At 41.2% G+C, this 25,309-nt stretch overlaps 1 protein-coding gene across 1 annotated transcript in view; it reads left to right on the top strand.

Annotated features, from left to right (window-relative positions):
- The window catches only part of arhgef18b (Rho/Rac guanine nucleotide exchange factor 18b), a 43,310-nt gene extending 32,262 nt beyond the window's left edge, over positions 1-11,048 (top strand). The window contains exons 30-32 of the mRNA XM_087783664.1: positions 5,916-6,258; positions 8,023-8,163; positions 8,588-11,048. Of these exons, the coding sequence (XP_087639790.1) occupies positions 5,916-6,258; positions 8,023-8,163; positions 8,588-8,811 (708 nt within the window). The 3' untranslated portion in view covers positions 8,812-11,048. The remainder of the gene's footprint in view (positions 1-5,915; positions 6,259-8,022; positions 8,164-8,587) is intronic.
- Positions 11,049-25,309: the final 14,261 nt, after the last annotated feature.

Here is a 25,309-nt window from a genome sequence, read left to right as displayed (position 1 = left end):
CATTTTTTTTCACAATAGTAATATAAATCTTTCTGCAGTCACGTTGCAAGTCCTCATAGTGACTGATAAATATTTAAGAACCTTCTCTGACCATATTGTTTTTACTGTTATCAGGAACCCTGAGGGTGGGTTTATACCGTTATGGTATATGTGAAGAATATGTAATAAAGGTTGAAATGAAAAGACAAAGAAACTATGAGAAAGGGATGAGTCGAGCACCAGTGTAGGGAGAACCCAGAGATGAATCAGTGAAGAAGGGGCTTTCCAATTTATTTTCTTAAATTTCTTCTGTATCTCATGCTTCTTTAATTATTGTTGGACCTCATCCTCAAACTTCACTTTGGCACTTGTTATTTTAGTACATATGTATTCAAGTGCTAGAAATTGATTTTCAAACTGATTTCACAACGATCAACAAAAGTGAAAGAACTACACTATCTACAGTACAACCCCTCCCTGGAATGCCCCCGAAACCGTGAGCCATCTTTCAGTTTTTTTTTCTTTCTTCTTCTCTCTTCTCCCTGTGTGTCCTTGCTTGCATCCTTCCTCCTCATCTTTGCAGAACAATGCTTCATTGTTCTTGCCTTTTACTGGAGCTTTCACAGGGGTGACAGTAATTTTATGCTGGATGCTCACAGACTTGTCGAGGGGCTGCAGCGAAGTCTTTATTGTTTTGTGTCATCAGTCCCGTTTGGTCAAGTTGTTTTCCCAAGCGACAGGTTCAGATAAGGTGGGAGACGCTGTGGTGGGGGTGGAGGAGAGAACACGGTGTTCTACATTCGAAAGAAGCGGTGATCCGTATTGAGTCGCTGTAGCTGAAAAGGATCGCTTTCATTCAGTGTAAATTCAGTTTTATTTAATTGGTCTTAGGGTTTAGCTACTGACACAGCAGTCCTGTGCATCATCTCTGATCAAAGTTGGATATCTTCCTTTCTCTAGTATTTGAGTCTCTCTCCCGTGTTCTCTCTCTGTGGAAGCATCTTTCCACGTTTGACAGGCTGCCGTCTGTTTCCTGCATTCCAGACTCCAGCCTAGTTTCTGACAGTTGTGTCTCACAGGTTGTGACTTGTCCTGGTAAACGGCTGCTTCTTGATGTCAGCTGATGAATGGCTTCTCTTGCACTTATCCTGGCAGGGGCTTCAGGGTCGTTGTCATGTGATATAGAGTCAGGAGTGGGGAAAGGTCACCAGTGCACTTCACATGACAACGTGAAGCAAACCGGACAACACGTGAATGTATCGTATCTCACAGGGTGTTGCGCAATCACTTGCCTATATTTATTACTTTAATTGTTTTTTTGTATGGTGATGACACTGTGAAATCTTAATTAAAAAAATAATAATAATAAAAGAGAAAACTGCATATAGGTAATGGTTAATCTCTCTGTCATTTTGACATGATGTAAGCAACAGAAACTAAATGTTAAAACTGTTAAAAGTAAGTAACTTTATTATTTAAAACATTTTTAAAACCTATGGCTAGCTTAGCTAGCCAATGGCAGCAGCTGTCATGCTAAAAATAAATGCCTGTTCAGAATAAAATATATTAGGAATATATTTCTGAGGTGGGAAATATATTTGTATAACTATTTATCCTTTACACTGCTATTATTCTCAGCAATTAAAACGTGTCTTAATCACCAAATTAAACATTTTTTTCTGTTTTTATAATAAGTTTAGCTGAATGTTTTTATTGAATTGATTATTCAACTAGCTGGCTGCACATTTTCCCTCATACTTTGTCTAAAGCCTTTGAGCTCTTTCAGAAGGGATTCAGAAGATGGGGTGTACACACTTGATCAGAAATGGATTAAGCCTGGACACGATGGATATTACGATCTTACAGTGAACTCTGGCGCACACCAGCACAAACATCTGACACGCATTATTGCACCATGAAAACAAGAAGTAGGACCTTTTTGCAGTTGTATCTAAAACTCCTGTAAGGAAACTCTTGGAAAACCACAAAAGAAGATGTAGCCTGGAGTTAAATTGACCCAATCACATTTTCATGAGTCAGGCTGGAAAGCTCCTAATGGCAGGTCTTTAGATGAGCGATGATATAAAACAAATAATACGATTACTCTGCTTTTTCTTTGTTTGCTGCCTGGTCTGCGAGGCCTGGCGTGAACCTGGAGAGATTTAAAGATCCGGATTTTGTGTTTTTACACAGCGCTTAAACAAGGATACACCATGTGAGGAGAATTTACAAGCAGCCTTTGATGTGTTTTCCTGCCGAAGGAAATAAACGACATCAAACGTCCTGCACATCAGCTGTGACACAAGGTTTCGTTCCAGGCTCTGGGCCAAAGCGATATCAACAGACATTTAATCACAACCTCCCGACATTAAGACTCATCAGCAAACCCGTAAAGTTATAATTAGTGGTCGTAAAAGAAGTGGTGCCTGTGTGCACGCTGGTGTGTCGGAGCATGCCAGTGAAGTTCAGAGCGTGTCGTGGCGTGTTTCCACTCCTAGAGGAACCTCTTTCATGCGTTATCTCTTCTGATCGTCTCTGGCACCCTTGATAAGAAGTGTGTAGGATTGTTTCTGGCCGAGACGCCGGAAAACACAGTCGGTGTCGACGCTCCGTAACCTCGCGAACACATGTGCCGCGTCGAGCTCGTGGACGTAAACAGCCTGATTTAAGAGCGTGATGAGAAGAGAAAGTCCCCGCAGTAAATCTTAAAAGATGGAAATAATGAGGAACAGTTTGTAGGTTTAAAGCTCAGTCCTCCACTTCAACATGCAGTCTTTGAAGTTCAGAGCCTTTTCTCAAAAAAGCCCGAAGCTAAATCCAGTTTGAAAGAATTCTGCTCACGGGTGGAGAAGTTCCTTTAGTGCGTGTCAGAAGTTACTACCTGAACAACTAGGATTAAGTTGTACATTTTTTTGTGACAATGATGCAGGTGAAAGTGGAAATGATTTGATTAAATGTTTCCTCTTGAAGAACCTGCTTCAAACTAATCCTCCATCTAAATTTGATATACGACTTCTGTAACTATAATATTCTAGAGGTGAATAAGAGCAACCTTATCATGAAATATGAAGGTAGATCCAGCTTTCTTTCTGAAAGTAGAACGATACATAATTCATTCCGGTTAGAGCTCAAGCAAGAATCAATAGCAGAAATAATAAATAAATTATGAATGACTCTCTCTCTCTCTCTTTGAACTGTAGCCATGAGTACTGCTTTTGGTAAAGCTGCAACATTGCATTAAAAATACATGTACACATAGGTTGTACACATTACGCAACTGGCAATAAAAAAAGAAAAAGATCAAACACGTACAAAACTTAAAGATGTTGGTACAAAAGTCGATCTCTTCCTCACATGAGCTGGAATGTTTTATTTCATCGAAGCTGGTCTCATCCGTTTATTTATTTCCAACAATTGTACTCTTATCCTTGATCGCAAAAGTCCTTTTTCTTTAATCCGAACTTCCATCTCAATGTTTGTCTGTCTCCGTCTCACATTCATCTTCTTGTTTATACATGTCCAAGTTATTACAAGAGCGTCAAACATCCTGTGGCGGATTTAAAGTTGTGGTCGATGATCTGCAAACTGTTGTGTAGAGTGCGAGTCTGCTACTGCAGCTGCAACTGAATAATAATAATATCTCTAAAATAACCACCTAGCTATAACGGTGTGGGGGTGCAGGGTTGGAACCTGGATCCGGTCGTGTCCTCTACCAAATCCCAACTAGATCCTAAGAAATGCACAAGGATTTGAAGTATTTCGAGGCCAAAAGTTTGTCATGTCTGCGGCTGTTGGGTTTAAAATCCAAAGATATTTTATAATGCATAATAAACAAGTTATTACCACAATGTTTGTTTTTCAAAGCAAAGTCAATCGTCCTTGACTTCTCATCTCCTCCTCTGTCCTCGCTGGTGTCCCTCGTCAACTTTGTAAAACTCTGTAATAAATTGACATTAATTTAGAACTAAGTAGGTTACAGGTTGTAAATCTCTGTAAACCATAGAGATTAAGGGTGTGTGACATTATTCACGACAAGTCTGTCTTTCGCTCTGGCAGCAGTGAGTGTGTATAAAGTCGGCCATTGTTCTGCTCCGATGATATGGGAGTATCCAGGGAGCTTTCAGGATGAGAGACACCGGCTGTATAATTAGCTGCTCCCACCCTGTTATTATCAGAGGCTTCTGGGTAACCGCCGCGGCTAATTGTTTATGTGCTGTCAGTGGGAGATGTTTGCTCTCTGCCGAGCTGCCCCCCCAAACACCACCCCCCGATACCTGCCGTTGTTCTGCTCGCCGAAGATCACATTGCAGGAGAACAATAGAACATCTGTGAGGCAGGAGGAGGAGAAAATGATTAGCAGGGACGTAGAGAAGAAGATGGTTTCTCCTCAGCTTGTCCTTAGATCCTCCTGTCTTGCTCGGTGGGTTTATTATGATTATTCTGGTAAAGCTGCAGACTTCACACACACACACACACACACACACACACACACGCTCGACGTCTGCAGACCTGGCGTCTTGTAAACACAGACATCACGGAAGGAAGTGGACGTTTTCACAGACTGTTTAATGTTCGAGTATTTGAGCCTTAAAGATGTTTTAGTGAAGTTTTTTCTTTTTTTCAGTTTCATGGTAGTCACTCAGTGGAGCTTCCATCTCTTGGACAGTGAACCTGCAAGTCATTCTGTTCTGTGTGATCAACAAGCTTTCGCTTAGGAAGAGAAAAAAAAAAACCTCAAATATTAATTTTTTTAGAATTAAGTTTAGTTATTAAAGTTACATATTTATAACCACCTGTGCGTCAGGACCATTCCCTAAAACGTGTGGGCTCAAAGTCCAATTTTATATTCATTTAGTTGACCTATATAGATGCCGGTCTTTAAGATAAGATAAGAAACGGATATGATAATAAACACTTTCGACCGGAATATATGGGCTGTTTAATGAAGGAGGAACGAACAAAGAGCAAATTTGAACATTGAGGCTCCATGAACCGAAAGACGATATCAAAATCCGACTCGTACCTTTTTGTCTGCTAAAAGATTTGGAATTTAGGTTTGACACGCGTGCGCTAAAGACTACATTATGAACTCTGTAGTCAATTCATGAATCTTTTTTTCGACTACAAGGACAAAAAATCGAAGCTTTCTTTTTCTTAGAAAAAAACCTTAGTCACTGAAAAATGGACATGGTTTCCAGTTCAACTTACACTTCATCGGATTTGTAATTCATCCCATCGTTCAATTAAAATTGCATTTCTTAATATATATTTAATTTGTTATTTATTTATTGACTTTTTTGTTTACTCTTTTTTATATACTGTATTAATAGTCCACCAATACTAACAAAACTGTAAAATGACGCCGTATATTTTCATTCAAAATAAAGTATTCTTACAATAATCTATATTATATTACAAAATTGATGTTATTGAGATACTTTCCCACGACCAGCAGAGGACAAATATTGTGTAACTCGTTTGGAAATCGTCTCTTGACGGTGAGTCTTAAAATCACATGAAGATTATATTTAAAGTTGTGTCACAAGAACACATTATTCATCGACTATAAATAAACCTGATCCATCGCTCACCTGTGATATTTGCTCTCATGCTCATCGTGTCTGAGGCCGGTGTCGTCATGAGAACCCGCTCGTCTGACAGACGCTGTGGTTCGGGCCGCACCTCTGTGTGCTCGCGGACAGACGGGGGATTAACTTCCTAAAGTTGTTGAATGTGTACAATATTGTTTGCTGGCAGCAGAGAGAGCGGCATATGTTTCCGATTCCCTCTCCGGGCCATAAATAGCTCCTCTTAAGATTGTGTTTTTCTGGGATGGCACCACATCAAGAGCTGCTCTCGAGAACACTGGGAGCGATTCAGGATGTTTTTCAAAAGCACACGTGAAGTAAACTGTACGACAAATCTTTCCTCCTCAGGTGGCTCCTATGTCGGGGAGTTTGAACGGGGACCTGCTCGGCTCGTCGGGGGTCACCAGCTCCGGCGCCTCCGACCTTCCACAGAAGCCCATGGTGCGCACCAGCTTGTCGGTGGCGCCGGCCGACTACGCCGAGCGGCCCGAGGTGACGGCGAGGCGAGAGGCGGGTTCGTCCACGCTGCCGCTGAAGACGGAGGTGCCGCTCCATCTCTTCAGCACCACCAACCAGCAGCACAAGCTGCTGGGCGTGCAGCAGCAGATCCCCACCAAGCTGGCCGCCTTCAGCAGCGGCAAAGGCAAGACGGGCAAGAGCGGCAAAGCATCGCACCGGACGGACAGCACCGGTGAGAACTGATCCTGGGTCTGAGAGTGGTTCGACGTTCTCCGGCTCGATAACTTCTCGCAGTTAAGTGGGACGAGTTCATGAACTGCCGTCCTCCGTCTGACAGTGCAACTCATTAGAATGAGCACAAGAGGCACTAAAAATAGGTGGAAATTAGACTCATTATCTGAAAGTGAAGTTACCAACAACTGCACAAACGACCAAGAAGAGACGTTTGAATAGTAAAACATGTTGAGGTCGTTTATTTTTTCTTATTGTAAAGAACTGGTATCGAGCAGCTTTGAAATATTAGTTGAGCTTTGGTTTCCTTTAGTATAAGAAAATTACAAATAATAGTTACCTCTGCCAAGGAGGGTCTTTTTCTTGGTCTTTTCTCTCTTGTTGTTTTGTAAACGACATTTAAGTATTTCCATGACTTTTCCAGATTAAGTCCCATTGAGTTAATTCAAGATTCAAGAGTCTTTATCGTCATACAGGATCTAAAATGCAAAATAAAGAGTTTTTAATTTCGATAAGTCTTTCTGCATTACAAAAGTACACTAAACGCAAAGAAAAGTATACATTTACAAGGCGAGTACATGATTCACAGAGTTTGGAAAGTTTGATTGTGGATTTGGGAATGTTTTGAAGGATTTATTGGTATGGTTTAAATGGTTTCCGAGTGATTCTGCTCACGAAATGTTTTTTTTAAACTTATTAAAACTCAGCATGAAAACGAATCGCTTAAATAAATCCTTGTGTCTGTGGTGAAAAGTTGTGCAGTCATGGTTTATTGGAAACATGTTTTAATCGTTAGAGCTTTGAGAAAAAAATGGAAATGCTACTTGACTAAGAGCACAAGTTTGATTCTCCTTCCAGGATCCAAGTTTTTGCAGTTGGACAACAATATTCTGTGATCATGGACATAGTTTTATAGATTTGATTGGCAGAGGTTTGACCCGTCTCTGTGTTTTATCATTCTCGCGACGATTTATCAAAATAACTTGAGCAAGTTAAGGGGAAACTTATGTCAAACTCCATCTTTTAAAAGATGCAAGTCTGGAGAGTTGAAGTCTTCCTCTCCAAGATGCAATAAGTCTCTCATCCTGACCATATACTTTATTGAATATTGTTTTATTGTTTAAGTGCTTTGTGAACCTGGTCTAGAAAAGCTATACAAATAAAAATTACTTACTTACTTACTTATAATGTTTTAAACTTATTACTTTATAAAGTTCGAGTGAAATCTTGGCGAACGAGAGGTTACGAGAGCGGAGTCCATTATGACGTAATAATGGCTTCACTCCTCCTCCAGCCAGCTGTAATCACACCCTGCTTTGTTTATGCAACAATTCCTTTGGAGGTGGAGACTTCATGGATTGATGACGTGTGGTGACGAACCTTGATGTTTGACCAATCACAGCAGAGTGGGTGTGGTTATGGTAAACAAGATGTAATCTCCAGAAAAACAAAGTTTTTTTCAGTGGGCGGGGCTTAAGATAATTTTCTAATGTAAATATTTGAATGAAAAGAGAGTTTTGTACAAACAGACACTGATGATACAATAGAGTCCAACATCTATTTAAGACACACTTAAATCAACACATTAAGGCTTCTTTACAGCAGCTGTTGCTTGAATTGTGTTGCTAGTAATGCACTGAAGATGTCTTACATCTCTTGCTAACATGTCGTAGCATGACGGTTTATTTTCATGAGCTAAAGATGTAAATCATATGCACGACTGCTCTTGTTCACGTGTTCGTCTTTGGTCTCTGGTCTCCTGCAGCCTCTGTGGACATGAAGCAGCTTCTGCCTCTGAAGCTGTCTGCGCGAGACGACGTCAACCTAAAGGCCAAACGCTCCATCAGCCCCCACCAGCAGCTCCCGCCGTCCACCTCGCTGCCTCCCCCCCTCCATCACCCAGCAGGTGCACACACACACACACACACACACACACACACACACACACACACACACACACACACACACACACACACACACACACACACACACACACACACACACACACACACACACACACACACACACACACACACACACACACACACACACACACACACACACACACACACACACACACACACACACACACACACACACACACACACACACACACACACACACACACACACACACACACACATCTGCCTCCTCAAGACAATCCAGTCTCACCTGTCTTTGTGGACCGATCCATGACATTGTTTCACACCTGGCCTCACCTGAACATTCCTCTCCGCCTGGTCGCTCCCTCTGTAAACAGCTGTTGGCTCACGATTCTCTCCATAATCTCTCGGCTTCGCCTCAGACTAAACACGTTTTATCTCGCGCAGATCAGCCGAGTCCTCCGGAGACGGCGGCGGCCGACTCTCCGTTCGGCTCCTCCCATCAACCCAGCGCCCAGAAGCCCCCCGTGGCTCCCCCCCAGCCTCACCCGCCGCCGCCGGCGCAGGTCTGCGCCCCGAACGCCTTCGTGCAGCTCAACGTGCATAGCCTGACGCCGCCGTACAAGATGGACGCCGACGACCTCAACAAGGAGGACGTCATCTTCTTCTAACGGCGTTGAACCCACGACAGGAAGTGAAACCATCCAAAGATGTGGACCGGGTCAGAGAGACTTGGACTTCATCCCTAGAAGGTTCTGGTTAGTGAAGCGGTAGTTTTTATTAAAAAAAAAAAGTCTTAACTGATGAAAACACTTGATGATCGTTTGCACACTGTGAATAACGCCCGTGATCCACCCGCTCGACCAATGATTGACAGCTCGATGACGATCAAGGACGTAAACTAGCGTCACGTCAGGAGCGTTGGCGGGAGGTCACCATCCCATAATTTAGGAAAAACGGTTTCGACGCTGGACAAATTAATGAAGTCGACTAGTGTCGAACTTTTCTTCTGGTCGCAGCCGAGAAGTTGGATCGACTTTTCTGTTCAGTTCTTGGTCGCGTCAAGTTGCTGAGTCTGCGTTTTATTTATTACGTTAAAGACGTTTGATTATTTTAGTCTTAAATCCCTGAGACTGATCTCCTCTATTCTCGCATCAGAGTCTTAACCCCGGCGTGTGGACTTCCTGTATGATATGTAAATCATGTACATATTGTTTCATCTTCTCTCACGTCTGGTGTGTGTGTGTGTGTGTCAGTGATACACACGGGTACGAGTGTGTACCTGTATCTTTGGAATCGTTTGCTCGGGTCTGATCCTTCGACGGCTGCAAAAAAGTGAATCTTGACGTTGCAGAAGTCGCGCTAAAAATAGCCGCTCGTCAATTCCCCCGAGCGCGTGTCTTGAGGTGGATCTTGGCAGAGGGTCCGGACTTCGTTTCGGCGAAACTACGAGAACCACGTCTCTCGTTATCTCGCGAGCGGGTTTCATTCATGGCCGACCTCCGCAGCTGCCAGAAACACTGAGACGTTTGAGTCGATAAATAAGATTAGAGCCGCTGTTACGGATGAACGAGCTAATCTGTCCGATCTGGGCAGGAAAACAAGGTCAATTGAGCTTCAATTAACCTGATTAGGAGGTTTTTGGAAGGAGTGCGATCTTCACGGTGTTGTTGTGCTCGTGTGTAATCACCTCCACGACCGACGCATTAGAGCGTCTTAACTCCCGCTGGAAACAAGATGAAGTCGTTAAAGAACAGGAGAGAAGTTCACGTCCATCAAGATGGAAACAAACATTTCATTATCGTGCTCAGAGGTGTCGCCTCGTTCCTCCTCCACATGTTCCTCCAGGTTCACCCCCGGGGGTCCCGGCCAAGGCAAGGGGAGTCTCCTCTGAAACAGACAGGTCGGTCGCGACCACACTGTTAAAAGCTGCTTCCTGTGACGGAGGTCTGCAGAACCTTCTCCAAGAACCACAGGCGGCGCCACCTCTGCCAAGGTCCTTCGGAAAATAAGCACATGTTGGGCGAGCTCCTCGGACCCACCAGCACGTCTGACCTTTTCGGGTTTTTTAAAACGGCTTCAATGTAATTCCAGGTGTTTGACGACTCGGTCTTATGAAAGATTTGGATGATTAACTTATTTTTCAAGTTACAGTTCATGCGTCAAACTCGTCCGTCAGCACTTTAGTGTCCGTAACCTTTGACCTACAACAACGACCGGCAGGTCGAAACATTTGAGTTTGTGTCACAAGTTTTCATGTAAAATGTAAAAATAAGAGTAAGATTCAATTTTATTTAAATAATAATGAACCACAATTCAAGTAAAAGTGAAGCTTGCTGTTTAACTACAGTTTAAATACTGAAGGAAAAAAGTTGTATTTCTTTGAAATAAACGTTTAGTTTAATTATTTTTCTGGTCTTGATTCCACTTGATTCACAAAAGTTACTTTGACTCGCTCGTGTAAACGTCAACGCTGTTCAGTGACGGTTCCTACTGAAGCCTATCGAAGAAAATGTCTTATATTTGTTTTTTCTTAAGTCGGATGTTGTATATTCTCGGCCACTTTAAACCGCGTCAACTCTTCGTTGAAAGTCCGAAACATCGTCATATTTTCAGCTTCTGCCCGGACGGTCGGGTCCGGTGTGTGATTGTCGTGTCGATGTTGTCGTCACTTCCTGTCGTTTCTCCGGTCCGTGACCTCGGACCCGTGACCTTGTAAATATCCTCCGCCACACTAGTCACTTTGGATAGTCGCATACTTGAAGGAGAAGATGAATGTCTATTGACCAGCAGCTGTCTACTGAAGTTCGTAGCAAAGTGATTTTTGTACCTTTTTATTTGTTTCACTGCGACATGTTAGAAAAACTGCCGACACACTGCTGCGTTTAGGAATAAAAGTCTAAAAATCTGTCGTTTCTGTGCGTCGTTTTGTCATGAGCAACATGTTTTGTCTAATGATTGAACATATTTGGTCAAAGAAAACCACTTTTATCAAAAGTTTTTATTATTTATTTATTTCAAAATGCCTTTTAACCCTTTAAACCCTGGGTGTCATCAGCATAGCAGAAAATAAATTGTCACTTACTTTATAACTTGTTACTTTAATTACTTATTTACCTGATGCTTCTTTCCTACTTAGCCCTTGTGTTATATGAGGGTCAAGGTGACCCGGCGGCCTGAAACAAATGTGTTTTAGCTGGTCGTTCACCTTGACCCAGAGACGACACAAGGGATACCACAAACACATTTGACCGAGAAATAACACCCAGGGTTTTATTAAGTAAGAATAAAGATTAAAAAAGTTGGTGAGTTTTGAACGTGTTGCTAAACATGTAAAAAGTTAACTAGTGATGGTCTGATGAAGCTTCATGAAACGGTGTCATGTTGTTTAGAGGTCAGTAGGTGGCGCCATCCGTTTAAAAATGACGTTTCATTAGTTGTTCGAAACAAAGGGAAAAAAGTGCAGAGACGCCATCTAGTGGACTCTGAAAATAATGACACCGTTTCATGAAGCTTCATCAAATCATTACTAAAGGTTACAATTTTAAAGAGGTCATGCTTTCTATTTCTGTTTAATATTTATTCATATTCATTTTTTAATTTTAATGTATTTTCGTTTTATCTGTTCACCTGCATTTTTTTATGGATTCAATTCCCAGGTATTTTCCACAAAATGTACTTTTTACATATGGAACAAAGTATCCACCACTGTTCGCAGACACTTCCTTCACCTCAACTCTAAAATACTGACACATCCAGGGAACACATTAGATTTAATCCAAACAATCTTGAGACAAATGGAAAAAACATTTAATATAATCTATTTTTTGGCCTTTAACGGCTCATTTTTGATTTATACTGTTACTCCCGAAGCTGAAAATAATCAACATGCTGTGTTTTGACCTGCTCTTCCAGTTCCCTCTGAACTTCCAAAAGTTTGGGATCAACATTCCAGCATCAGATGAGAAACTGGTCTCTGTTGACGTATAATTTCCCTCCATCTTGACAATAATCCCTGCAGCTCCATGATCCGTCTCCAGGTTAATGTTCAGGTGGAAGATCTTCACACTCATGGCTTCCTGTCGTCGTCCTCCACTGTCATTACTGACTCCAGCAGCGTCGCTGTGTCGCCTCTTCCTCCTCCTCCTCCTCTTCCTCCTCCTCCTCCTCCTCACTCTGTCCATCATCCCTGCTTTCTTCTTCTTGTCCTGCCCCGGGTCAACATGACCAACTATAAACGGTTCTGGAATCGAACCCAACCGGGCCCCAAGTTGGATCTGAAACAGAAACTCGGTCCAACAAGTCGGACAATAATGTGACTTGTTTGTGTTGCTCTTCGAGCGTTAACGGTTGTGTTGTCATCGCTTCTGTGTCTTGTTGTCGCACAAATCTGTCCCGGAACCACAACCATCTCTGTGCATGTGAACATTTTTTCTTGTTATATTGAAAAATATAATAAGAAAAAGATCAAGTGAACGATAAGTTAAAAACATCTAGAGTAGTTAAAAAGTAAGTGATAGTTATTTGTAAAGCGCCTTTCTAGACCAGAGTCACAAAGCACTTGAAAAATCAAAAGCAATACACAGTTTAAAATACATACAAATTAAAAAACTCTAAAAGGTAAAGTCAACATAAGACAATCGCATGAGTCCCTGACAGTCATGAAAAAAGCATGAATAAAAGTGTCTTAAGATGTTTCTTGAAGGAGTCAGTAGATCATCAAACACAGAGACAGAGGAAGATCGTTCCAAAGCTTAGGAGCAACAGTCTGGAAGGATTTCTCTCCTCTAGTCCTGAACCGTGTTCAGGAACCATCAGTAGATTCTGATCCACAGACCTCAGAGCCCGAGCTGGGGTCTAAGGCTGGATCAGATCACTGATGTAAGGAGGAGTCTGACCATGAATAGATCTGAAAGTAAGAACCAGAATTTTAAAATGGATCCTGAAAGAAACTGGCAGCCAGTGAAGAGTTTTAAGGATCGGAGAAATGTGAGTTCTTCTACTAGAGCAGCTCAGAATTCTCGCTGCAGAGTTTTGTATCAACTGCAGGCGAGACAGATCCTTCTTGTTAAGACTTGAAAATAAACTGTTACAATAGTCTAAACAAGAAGACACAAACGCATGGATTATAAGCTCCGATCCTGTAGTGACATAATTTTCGTAAGTTTAAAGATTTTTCTCTCAAACAGAAAACACCCAGGTTTCTCAGGCTCAGTTTGAAAGACTGACCTAAGTCACCCAAGTACTGACTCAACCCTGGAACTTTATCATCAGCAATAACCAGTTCTTGGTTCTTAACATTTAGCTGCAAAGTGTTTTCACTCAGCCATAGTTTGTACAATGTTTAAATGACCGTGTTCAGGATTAAAGATAAGGTAAGAAAAGATATGACTTTATTCACTCTGCACACTGACCTGAAAGCCAAACTATTTACCTGACTGGTCGTAGCGGTTGCAGCAGAGGACCAAACGGTGATGACATGTTAGCTCCGGTTTAAAGACGCGGTTGGTCCGGAAAGTTTTTTTTTCTTTTCCAACAGTTTATTTCTTGGGTGTCAACGTGAGTTTTGACCGGCAGGTGCCGACGACAGGTGAGATGAAAGCCGGCGTGTTCCCACACAGATCCTGGTGTCGGCCGTGCAGGAATGTTGAGCCGAACCCGGACAAAGATCCGAGTGTACGAGACTCGCCGACTCAACTGTGTTCTCTTTCTCCGGCTGGAAACTGATAGAGATTCATATCAAAGCGCTTCTCTGGAGTGTGTTCGCTGATATCTCGCCGTCTGGCTGGCGGATGAAAGGAGGACATTGTTCCTCCTAAACCGGCTCCACTCATCTCCCATCATGCATCAACGGAGGAAGTGATGTGTTCACGGGAGGGGAAAAAAAAAAGAGCCAGGAAAACGTGAGAACGCGTGAAGGTGCCGATGCCTTCGCCGATAGAGTTTATGTCGTTTCTCTGCGCTGGAGACGATTATTATCGCAGTTAATAACACGTTTAGTCGTCGTCCATCGCTCTGGACGAGAGTTCCTGTCGCATCGATGAACGTCTTCAAGACTCGTGTAGAAGGAGTGAAAGAAAAATATCAAACATCGTGTATCAAACATTTTTGATACACGAGGGAACTTTGCTCTTAAACAGACCTCAACAAAAATTATGGTTTGTGTATTTTTGCAGCAATATTTCTGTCTCGTTACCCAAATACAGGCGTTTAAAATGAAATAAAAACGAAAATACATTTAAATTTAATAAAACCTACACAATAATAATCATAATAAAATCCAAAAACACTAACAAAATTGAATTAAATTGAGCAAATAAGTAATAAAAAAGACTTTCATTTTTTATATATATATATATATAATAAAAAATAACCCTAAAAATGAGGGAAAACAATTTTTTTTACTTTTTTAACATGTATATTATATTAAATATGTTAAAAAATAGCATCTGTGAAGCTCAGAAGCGTCTTTGGTGAAAGTCAAACATAGTTAGAAGTCATAATAAATCGAAATTCAAAGTCACGATCAGACATTTATCCTGTTGTTTGAAACATAACCTTGAATATTAAAATATTTTGGCCTTTTTGTAATTACATTTGAAACCCCGTAATTAAATTTATAATCATTATTTAAACAGCCACAATATTCAAAATATTTTTAATTTAATTAATAAAGACTCAATAATAAAAGACAAAATTCTGTATCATTTCTTTAAAACCTACCAAAAATATTGTAATAACTTGAATATTGCGGTGGTTTAACGCTCACAGCAGCTTGAGTGACGGTCCAGACATGACGAGTCGATCGTACATCAGATCAATGAGTTACACGCGTGTGACACACACACACACACACACACACACACACACACACACACACACACACACACACACGCGTGTCTCAGACGAGCTCCTCAGTCGCTTCAATCATGTCGGCACGATGAAGTGACTGTGAGATGTTTTCAGCAGCTGCTGCTTCCAGAACCTTCCATCTGTCTTCCAGGACATTGTGCAGCGTGGGAGGTCTCTGTGGCACTTTTTACAGAAGTGGAAAGAACTTCCCTCACACACACACACACACACACACACACACTCTTGTTACCTAAACTCAAACGCCTGTTGTGTGCCAAGACAAATAGCTTCCTGGCCGCTCGGCTGGAAAACACAGAATGTGGAGATTTAGGCAATTTGTGTTGCTGAGTTTCTCCGGAGAGAACCAAGAGCAGCTTTGTTTCTGGGTTCTGTGGGAGAAAAACCAGCCTTGATAGAATCTGGCAGATCTGAGGTGGAAAGTGAAAGGCCTGAGGAAACAGTTGTCCATCACATCGACTCGAACCTCTCACAGTCTCCTCCTCTGAGGAGCTGCTTCATCCACGACTGTGGCCTGAGGTTCTGCACTTTCAGTCCATCGTGTTTCTTCTTCTTCTTCACTGCAGATGTTTTTTTTCTTGTGTCACTTTCCTGATGAGACGGAACTAAACGCGGCTCTGAGCTCCACTTCCTCTTTCATCTCCCACTCTACTGGGGATGAAACTTCTCTGATTTAGGAGATGAAACCGAGACGCCCACAGGAGCTGCAGCCATTGGACGGATGATGGAGGGATGATGGAGGGATGATGGATGCTGATGGAGGAAGAACAGAGAGATAAAGAGTGGGGGGGGGGCTGCTGGTGCAACACGAAGAGCTAGAGGAGTCACATGTGTTGTTCTTGATCTCCTCTCCCCCAATATTCTACTGCATCTAGGTCAAGATTTTTATCTGACCTCTAGAGGTCAGAGGTCACTTAAAGGTGAACTAACATTACCTCAACTCTACTGACTTACTCTGATGTTTCAAATGTTGAAGTCTTCCTCTCCAAGATCAAGTCTCTCATCATGACCATGTTTTTAACTTATTACTTTATAAAGTTCTCCCCCGTCTGAAATCTCAGCGAACGAGAGGTTACGAGAGTCCATTATGACCTAATAATGGCTTCACTCCTCCTTCAGCCAGATGTAATCGCACCCCGCTTGTCCTTGAAGGTGGAGACTTCGGGGATTGATGATGTGCAGTGACTAACCTTGATGTTTGATCTATTTAAGATTCACTTAAATCAACACATTATTTGACCTTTCTGTTTCCTTTTCTTTCTTTTTTTCATGTGTTTGCACGTGAGATTGCACTGTAAACTTTTTTTTAAACAAATCATTTTTTTACCTTGTAAATCACATTGTATTTTTGTGTGTCTAAAATAAAATAATTCAATTTTTTTAAATTTACAATTATCAAATATTCACAGCATTTGTTCATTTTAACATTGCAATTTAAATCCGGGCCACTAGATGGCAGCAGTCATCACGGCCTCTGCAGCAAAAGGAAAAATGAAATCCTCTGAGATCCCGGTGAAGAGGATACACTGGACTCGGTCAGCTTTTAAAGCCGATGTTTGGCCATATTTTGGTTTGAAAACAAATGAAATGAGTTACGACTTCATCAAGAGTCATGTGGTCTGAAAATTCTGCATCAAGAGTCAAGTACTCGACAATACTACAAATATATACTTGTTACTAGATATGGTATCGTCCATCCATCCATCCATCCATCCATCCATCCATCCATCCATCCATCCATTCATTTTCTAGTCAAATGAGAAAAACAAAATGCATATTATATACATTTATACACATTATAAAATGTTTTTTATTTACATATATCATGTATTTTAAATGTTATTATCTCCGTTAACAACAAGATCTTTCTCTCGTTTCATCGACTCGTAATTCTTCCAGTGTTTCCTCACATTTGCAAACAATAATTTCAAACCGACCATAGCGGTCGTGTGGCCTCATTATTGAGCTAGATAAATAAGTGTCTGATTGACGAATGCTTTGAGCGACGGTGGCGTCACACTGTTATGAAAGTCAAGTGACAGTTGACAACTCATCAAAGGATTGAGTGACAGTTGACGACCCATCAAAGGAGTGAGTGACAGTTGACGAACCATCAAAGGATTGAGTGACAGCTCCTCCTCTGAGTAACAAGCGACACAAGCAACACTGAATGAAAACCTGTTTCCAGAGCAAACAAACGAGGACGTTTGAATAAAAACAAACTCGTCTCTCATTTCCATGTGATTATTCCTCCTCGCTGCCGTCCATCCATCACCTTCATCGAGGACGACTCGCAGCAGAAACACACACTAATAACACACTCTGTTCTCTCTTTCTTGTTGTGTACTTCTTCACTCTGGCGCAGGAATGTCTCACTGAGTGTGTTGAAGAGAAGTGTGTGTCCATCTGTTGCCTGTAGGTTTGGTTTGAACCAGACAAAAGTGCTGTCTCGGCAGTTTTTCTTTGTGTGTGTGTGTGTGTACGCATGAGTGTGTGTTGTGTTGGCTTCATTAGTTTCTTGTGTGTGTGTGTGTGTGTGTGTGTTGAGGACGACACACGTCACACAGATGCTGCAGACATATCGAGGAACTCACCATTGTGTTCTTCATCCTCGTGCCACATCTCATCTGACACGGTCAGCCGAGCACGACAGACACACAACTCTGCTGTCTGTGTGCGTCTGTGTGTGTGAGACTGTGAGCGTGTGCGCGTGTGTGCGCGTGTGTACGCGTGCGACATCTGCTGCACACACTTCAGATCAGAGATGATGCTTCTGAAGTTTGTTTGATTGAGTGGCATATGGTGTTTGTGTGTCTCTTTGTGTTTGTGTTTGTGCCTTCATGTATGTGTTTGTGTGTGTCTGAGTATTAGCATGGCTTGTATATATATGTGTGTGTGCTTGTTTGTGTATACATGTGCAAGTGTGTGCGCATTTTTGTGTGTGTATAAGTTTGTGTGTTCATATGTGTGTGCCTGTGTTTGTGCTTGTGTGTGTCTTTTTTTGTATGTGCGTGTCTGTGTATTTAGTATGTGTGTGTGTTTTAGTATGTGTGATTGGGTGTGTGTCTGTGTGCATGTGTCTGTGTGCATGTGTGTGCTTGTGTGTATCTGTGTAGGTGTGCTTGTGTCTGTGTGTCTGTTTGTGTGTATAGGTGTGTGTGTACGTCTGTATGAGTGTGAGTGTTTGTGGGTATGTGCGAGTGAGTGTTTGTGTGTGTGTCTATAGGTGTGTGAGTGTGTGCATATAGGTGTGTAAGTGTGTGAGAGTGTAGGTGTGTATAGGTGCTAATGTGTGTGTGTGTGAGTGTGTGTGTATATAGGTGTGTGTGTGTGTGTGAGTGTGTGTTTTGTGTGTGAGTTAATGTGCTGTGAGTGTGTGTTTGTATGTATAGGTGTGTGTATAGGTGTATGTTGTGAGTATGTGTCTATAGGTGTGTGAGTGTGTTCATATAGGTGTGTAAGTGAGTGAGTGTGTGTGTGTGTGTGTGAGTGTAGGTGTGTGATTGTATGTGTGTATAGGTCATTATGCGTGTATGTGAGTGTGTGTGTGTATATAGGTGTAAGGTAAGATAAGGTAAAACTTTATTGATCCCTCAGTGTGTGTCTGTGTGTGAGTGTGTGTTTTGTGTGTGAGTGAGTGTGCTCTGAGTGAGTGTGTGTGTGTGTATAGGTGTATGTTGTGAGTATGTGTCTATAGGTGTGTGAGTGTGTTCATATAGGTGTGTAAGTGAGTGAGTGTGTGTGTGTGTGTGTGAGTGTAGGTGTGTGATTGTATGTGTGTATAGGTGCTTATGTGTGTGTGTGAGTGTGTGTCTGTCTGTGTGAGTGTGTGTTTTGTGTGTGAGTGAGTGTGCTATGAGTGAGTGTGTGTGTGTGTATGTATAGGTGTGTGTTGTGAATGAATGTGTGCGTGTATAAGTGTGTGTAAAGGTGTGTGTGTGTGTGAATGTGTGTGTGTCTGCGGTTCATATCACGTCCACAGTTTCTGCTTTAGTGGTGAATGTGTGGTATTGATGAGAAAAGGAGGATTAATAGAGAATTAAAAGGAAGATTAATAGATTAATAGAAAATACAAAGGAAGAAGAAACCGTGTGTGTTCTGAGGAGCAACAATCAAACCACTGAGCAACAATGGGATCTTCTGCCACATGAATCTACGGCTCGTGTGGAATGCTGGTGTGTGATCTGCCCACAGAGCTGCTCATCAGCTTCTTTTATCCTCTCCATGGAAAGCATCACAATGGCTTCTGGTGGGAGCTGCATATTTCCAACGGCCGCCTCCGTGGACAAGAATGGATGGAAACAAAGAAGATTGGAAGCATCTGGAGAATGTGGCTCATCATCACATTCACGGACCCTCAAAAGCGCACAAGCTCTCGGTTCCGCCGGAGCTCAAACTGGACCTCAAATCCCCTTGAACTGTTTTCGCTTAGTCAGCAGAAAAACACACACCCCTCCACGCCCCCGCTGCAGATGTTCGGCACATTCAATAAAGTTTTCTTTATTCACTGTGTACGGACAAACATGAAGTTTTTAGGAGGACCTTGTAGTCCTTGAAAACTCCATGTTTTCAGTTTTTATAATCAAGATATTTGGACTCATTTTCTAGTCCTTCAATGGATGCGTGGTGCGTTCACTGACCACCTCGTGCTGCCACAGACGGCAACACAACTCGACACGATCACATGTTCTAGACGCACATTCTTCTTATCACCTGTTAAGCCACCATTTGCTCACTTCAAGGACAAAAGGTCATTAAAGTCAGTCGAGGACACTTTTGTTTACGCCTGTGTGAGGACACACGGTTAACCAACACACACACACAACTTTTCAATATGTTCCTGCGCCAGAGTTTTATTTACGTATTTTTGCTACAATAACTGTAAAGGTTTTGAGGAATTGATATATAATTAATTTTTATATTATAATTTAATTGCAATTTATATAAAAATTAAATTAATATAAGGTATTTATGTTTGGAAAGATAAATAAAATAAAATAAACAAAATAAAAGTATAAAAAATAAAGTATAATTAATTATAGATACTACATATGCTAAGCAGATGTCCATAATAAAATAAAATAAAATACAATAAAGGTATAAAAAATAAAGTATAATTCATTTTAGATACTACATATGCTAAGCAGATATCCATAATAAAATAAAATAAAATAAAATAAAATAAAATAAAATAAAATAAAATAAAATAAAATAAAATTCATTAATTTAAATTAAAGTATAAAAAATAAAGTATAATTAATAATAGATACTACATATGCTAAGCAGATATACATATTAAAATAAAATAAATAAAAATAGAATAAAAATAAAATAAAATAAAATAACATAAAATAACGGATATCTGCCTACTATATGCATTAATTATACTTCATTTTGTCATATTGTATAAGTAAAGTTAATACAAGACGGGATGTATGTTATGTGTTGCTATCTTTTTGTATCTTTTTATAGATCTGTGGAATTTTGCTAGAAAACTGAAGAATAATTTTCCAGGTAGGAAATAAAAGAAAATACTCATTTTTCTTCTACCGTGTTTTATGTTTTTATTCTTAGTTTACTTTCTTTATTTTGTGTATATAAATATTTTGATACAATATACATGTTGCTGTCACTGTGATCTACTGTGAACCAGCAAAAAAAGCTAAATTAATTCAACATCATGTGATATTTCTTGCACATTGTTTTAGGGTCGCCAGCTAAGCTCGGTAGCATGCTAACAAAACAGGAAAACGGCTAAACTAACAAGTTGACTTTTCCGCTGAGTAAGGGAGACACGATCTCCTTGGCAGAGGTATGTTTTTCAACAGTCGCACACAACAGTCACAAACTTAACAACCGATTAGACAAGATGACGAGACGGTGAGACGCAATAAGATGTTTACGCTCATGGTTACACACACATCTGTAACAAGTTGTAGACGAAGCCACAACCGTTGTGTACACTTCTGAGAAGTCCGTGGACTAATTGTGTGTAACTGCTCTGGTGTCCCCACATTATAAGAGCTATAAACAGCATCGTATTAAATCATAATTAAAGTACGACACACGGAGACGAGACAATCCCTGCACTCGCTTCGGTGGTTAAGCCGTCTCTCTCTCTGGCAGACTGTCTGTCTGTCTCCACTCTGTTTACTCCTCATTTACTTGCCGCATGCACATCCACAACAGAGCCTCGGCCCAGTCCTGGTCTCGGCGTCGCTGCCAGTAAACTGTGGTGCCCGGACTGGAACCGTGTGTTTGAAGTCAAGCAGAGTGAGAAGGAACGCTGGACCGAGGTTTGCTCACACAGCTTTTTGACACACACTTTTTTTTTCTTCTTCTTCTTCGTCTTCCAGCCAAGTCAGTTTTGGGATCGTCAGCTATTTTTAAGATTTGTGGGAATATTTAAATCCACACAAACACAGATTCTCTACGAGTTTGACGCATCCGTAGAGCAGTTGTTGATGATGAATCATAACCTTGATAGTCTTTCTTTCTAAACAGAAAGCAAGGTTTATAAATATGTTTGAAAGAAAAATATTCTCAGCAAGTCTCTTAACTTTTGTTGTTTATTTTAAGTGATTCTCAACAACCCACAAAGAACTTGTAGAAATAATTTTAAAAAAAAGAAGCTATTTACTGCTGTTATTCACTAGTAGGTGCGAGGTGGCAAGAATCTGGTGATACGATACATATCACGATACAGGTCCAACAATGCGATATATCGTGACACTGTAGTAACAAGTATATATTTGTAGTATTGTCGAGTACTTGACTCTGGTGTTGCTGAATTTACAGACCACATGACTCTTGACGAAGTCGTAACTGCTTTCATTTGGTTAGAAACCAAAATATGTTAAGAGATCAGCTTTAAAAAGCTGCTAGAGTCAAGTGTATCCTCTTGTCCTCAGTCCTCCTTGGGATCTCACAAGAATTTAATGTTCTTTTAGCTACAGAAGACGTTCATTTTAATTTTAAAAGAATGGAAACATTTTATTTTACACACACTTTTTTGAAATATAAACCATGGAACAATCATGAAAGGGGAGACGTTACAGTGAGCTGAGGAATATATATATATATATATATATATATATATATATATATATATATATATATATATATCCAATCCATTGAAGTAGTCACAACAAAATGGTTTATATTTCAGGACTTTTGTCCTCTGCTTTAGTCATTTATGTGACAATTCATTGCCCCTAAAAAATAGAAGTGAATATAAAAAAATATTGGAAAATAATATTTTGGAAAATTAACCCTATCAGATTATATAATAATAATAATAATCTCTATTTATATAGCGCCTTTCTAGACCAGGGTCACAAAGCGCTTTGACAGCCATTCACACATACTGATGGGAGAAGGCTGCACACAAGCGCCAAGTCTACCATCAGGGTGAAGTGTCTTGCTCAGGAACACAACGACACAAGCTTGTCTGGAGCTGGGATTGAACCTTGAACCAGTCCTTTTGGACTGCAGGCAACCACTCTACCATCTGAGCTATGACGCCCCTGTATCAGAAACAAATCTTAGCTGTAGCGTATTTACAAGCCTGACATTTACATATTCAGTTGTTTTTTCCTTTAGTCTAACTTTCTTCAAAAAAGTGATCCAATAGGAAAAATATGTGTTTGAGGAAACGGTCTAATACAGGGGTCGCCAAACTTTTTAATTTTTTTCAACGATCAACAGTTAAACCACATCTACCTCATGCACTACTTGTACTTTTGTTGCTCTGTTTTTAGATTTTATTCTTTCAAATGTATGTTTATTTATATATGTATGTATATACAGTATATATATATGTTTATATTGTGCACTTTTGTTGGGGGTACAAAGGAAGAATTTCATGGTACGTAGTACCTATGACAATAAACGCTTTGTATTTTGAAAACGATGGTGTTGTGTATGTGTGTCTCTAGCTCTGAGAGACTCAGCATTATTTATATAAAATGAGTACTATGAAACAGAAGTTTTGTTTCTAAATAGTATGTGTTTTATTCATTTTCACTAGTGAAGAGTCACATGCTGCTACTGTTATTGCAGAGAAAATCTGGTGTTTTTTCAAAATAAAACACCTTCCAGGCAAAAATAATCAATCAAACTGATTAATTCGTACACTTTCTTTACCGCTTTATTCCTTATTGAGGTTGCGGGGGGGCCTGAGTCTGTCCTGGTTTCTTCGGCGAGAGGCGGGGGACACCCTGGACAGGAGGCCAGTCTGTTGTAGGACTCACAAAGACACACAACTATTCACACACACTCATACCTACGGACAATTTCTCAGAGTTCGTAATCATCCTCTGTATGTTTTTTGGAATGTGGGAGGAAACCGGAGTGTCCAGAGTAAACCCACGCAACACAAAGAGAACATACAAACTCGTTTGCTCTCTCTCGACCGGGAATCAAACCGACAACCTTCTAGCTGTGAGGCGATCGTGATTAGCACAGCACCACCGTGCGAATGTCTCCCAGACCACGACCGAGGATTAAGGGACGACTGGTCTAAGAGACTTTGTGAGGAGTTTGGTCGTCTGTGAGGGACTCAAGGTAGATCTGCTGCTCACCCCAACAGAGAGAAGTCACTTGATCCAGATCCAGTTATGGAGAGTTTGAGGAAACTTTACGTCTTTTTTCTTTCGCTCATCTTAACAGATTTCCCCAAACTATTGGAGACATCAACGGGTCATCCTTCATCTGAAGGTTCCTTAAAATCACTGGAGTTTGTCTCGGCAGGTCTTGGGGTCTTGATCGTGGGGCGCGTGGTTGGATTTGGGGGTTCACCTCAGTAAACATGTTGTTGATGTGTCGTCTGGGTTCAGCTCAGATCAGACAGATTTGCTTTTCCTGAGAAGAGCAGATCGATGGTGTGTGTTGTTGAGCCCGCTGGGTTTGTGGGTTGGTGGGGGGAGTGGGGGTCTTGCTGGACCCCCAGGGGACGGCGAGGGGGTCTTTGTCCGGAGCCGCAGCTGGGGGTCTCAGGCCAAACAGACACACGCCGGCATGGAAAGGTTCCGCATCAATGCTCCCCCTTTTTTTGTGCGTTAATAAGAAGCCACAACTGCACCTCCTCCTGCACACACATGACGCTTAACACACACACATGCAGACGCACACATGAGCACCCACATGACCAGATTGATGTGGCAGTTTGAACCCACCCCACCCCAACCCACCCCACCACCCTCCGCTATTTAGAGTTTTGGCGGCATCAGAGGTTCTTTTGTCTCCGTCGGACTTCCAAACCAGTATTTATTGGCCGAGCTTTAATTGTGTCGTTTGAATTCACCGAGGGTTTTGCATGACAAAAGGATCCGTCGACTGTCCGGCCTCCGCCGCGGACCGGCGATTCATCTTTTTTACACGCCGCTCTGATGTATGTGGAGATGCATAAATGGAGCTTTGATGGAGTTTCTGGCGGGACCGCATGCCCCAGCGAGCCGAGCTGATGTCATGGAGGGACCGTCGGTGCCGACTCTTGTTTCCAATTACCGGAGCGCTCTGAAGTCTGCGGGGCCAACAATGCTGCAGTGTGACGCCGCTCAAGTGTTTGTTTTAGGAAACTTTGCGGGACGTTTATTGAACTCGTGCACGAGGCAGATGAGTGGGCGAGCGCCGGCGGGTATTTATAACAACTGCAAGAGACAAGAGATTCTTTTACCTTTGATTCTTATAATAGAATATTTTTCTATGACTTTTGTCTGTTAGCAGTAGACAGTAAATACGCCTTCAAACGAATTGATTTTCTGGAGATGACTTTTTTTTTACCATGACCACGCCCACTCTGCTGTGATTGGTCAAACACAAAGGTTCATTACCGCGCGTCATTAATCCCAGAAGTCTCCACCTCCAAGGGACTTGTTGTACAAACAAAGTGGGGTGTGATTACAGCTGGGTGGAGGAGGAGTGAAGCCATTATTATGTGATAATGGACTCTGCTCTCGTAACCTCTCGTTCGCCCAGATTTCAGACGGGGGAGAACTTTATAAATTTAAGTAATAAGTTCAAAAAATGGTCATGATGAGAGACTTACTGCATCTTGGAGAGGAAGACTTTAATATTTGAAACATCAGGAGAGTTGGAGTGTCACATGAGTTTACCTTTAAATGCCCAAAACGTTTGATTATATATTTCTATATTAAACATGTATTTATCTTTAAACTTATTTAAAAATGGGTTTGTTTTCTTTTAGTTATTCATGCATCAAACATGAACGTAAAAATATGATCAAAATCCTTTTTTTTTAATGAAAATATTTGTTATATTTCATTTAGGGCTAATTGA

This window comes from Callionymus lyra, chromosome 2 (genome assembly GCF_982586985.1).
Source record: "Callionymus lyra chromosome 2, fCalLyr1.hap1.1, whole genome shotgun sequence".
Taxonomy (NCBI): Eukaryota; Metazoa; Chordata; class Actinopteri; order Syngnathiformes; family Callionymidae; genus Callionymus; species Callionymus lyra.
This window is presented reverse-complemented; position numbering and strand designations above follow the sequence as displayed.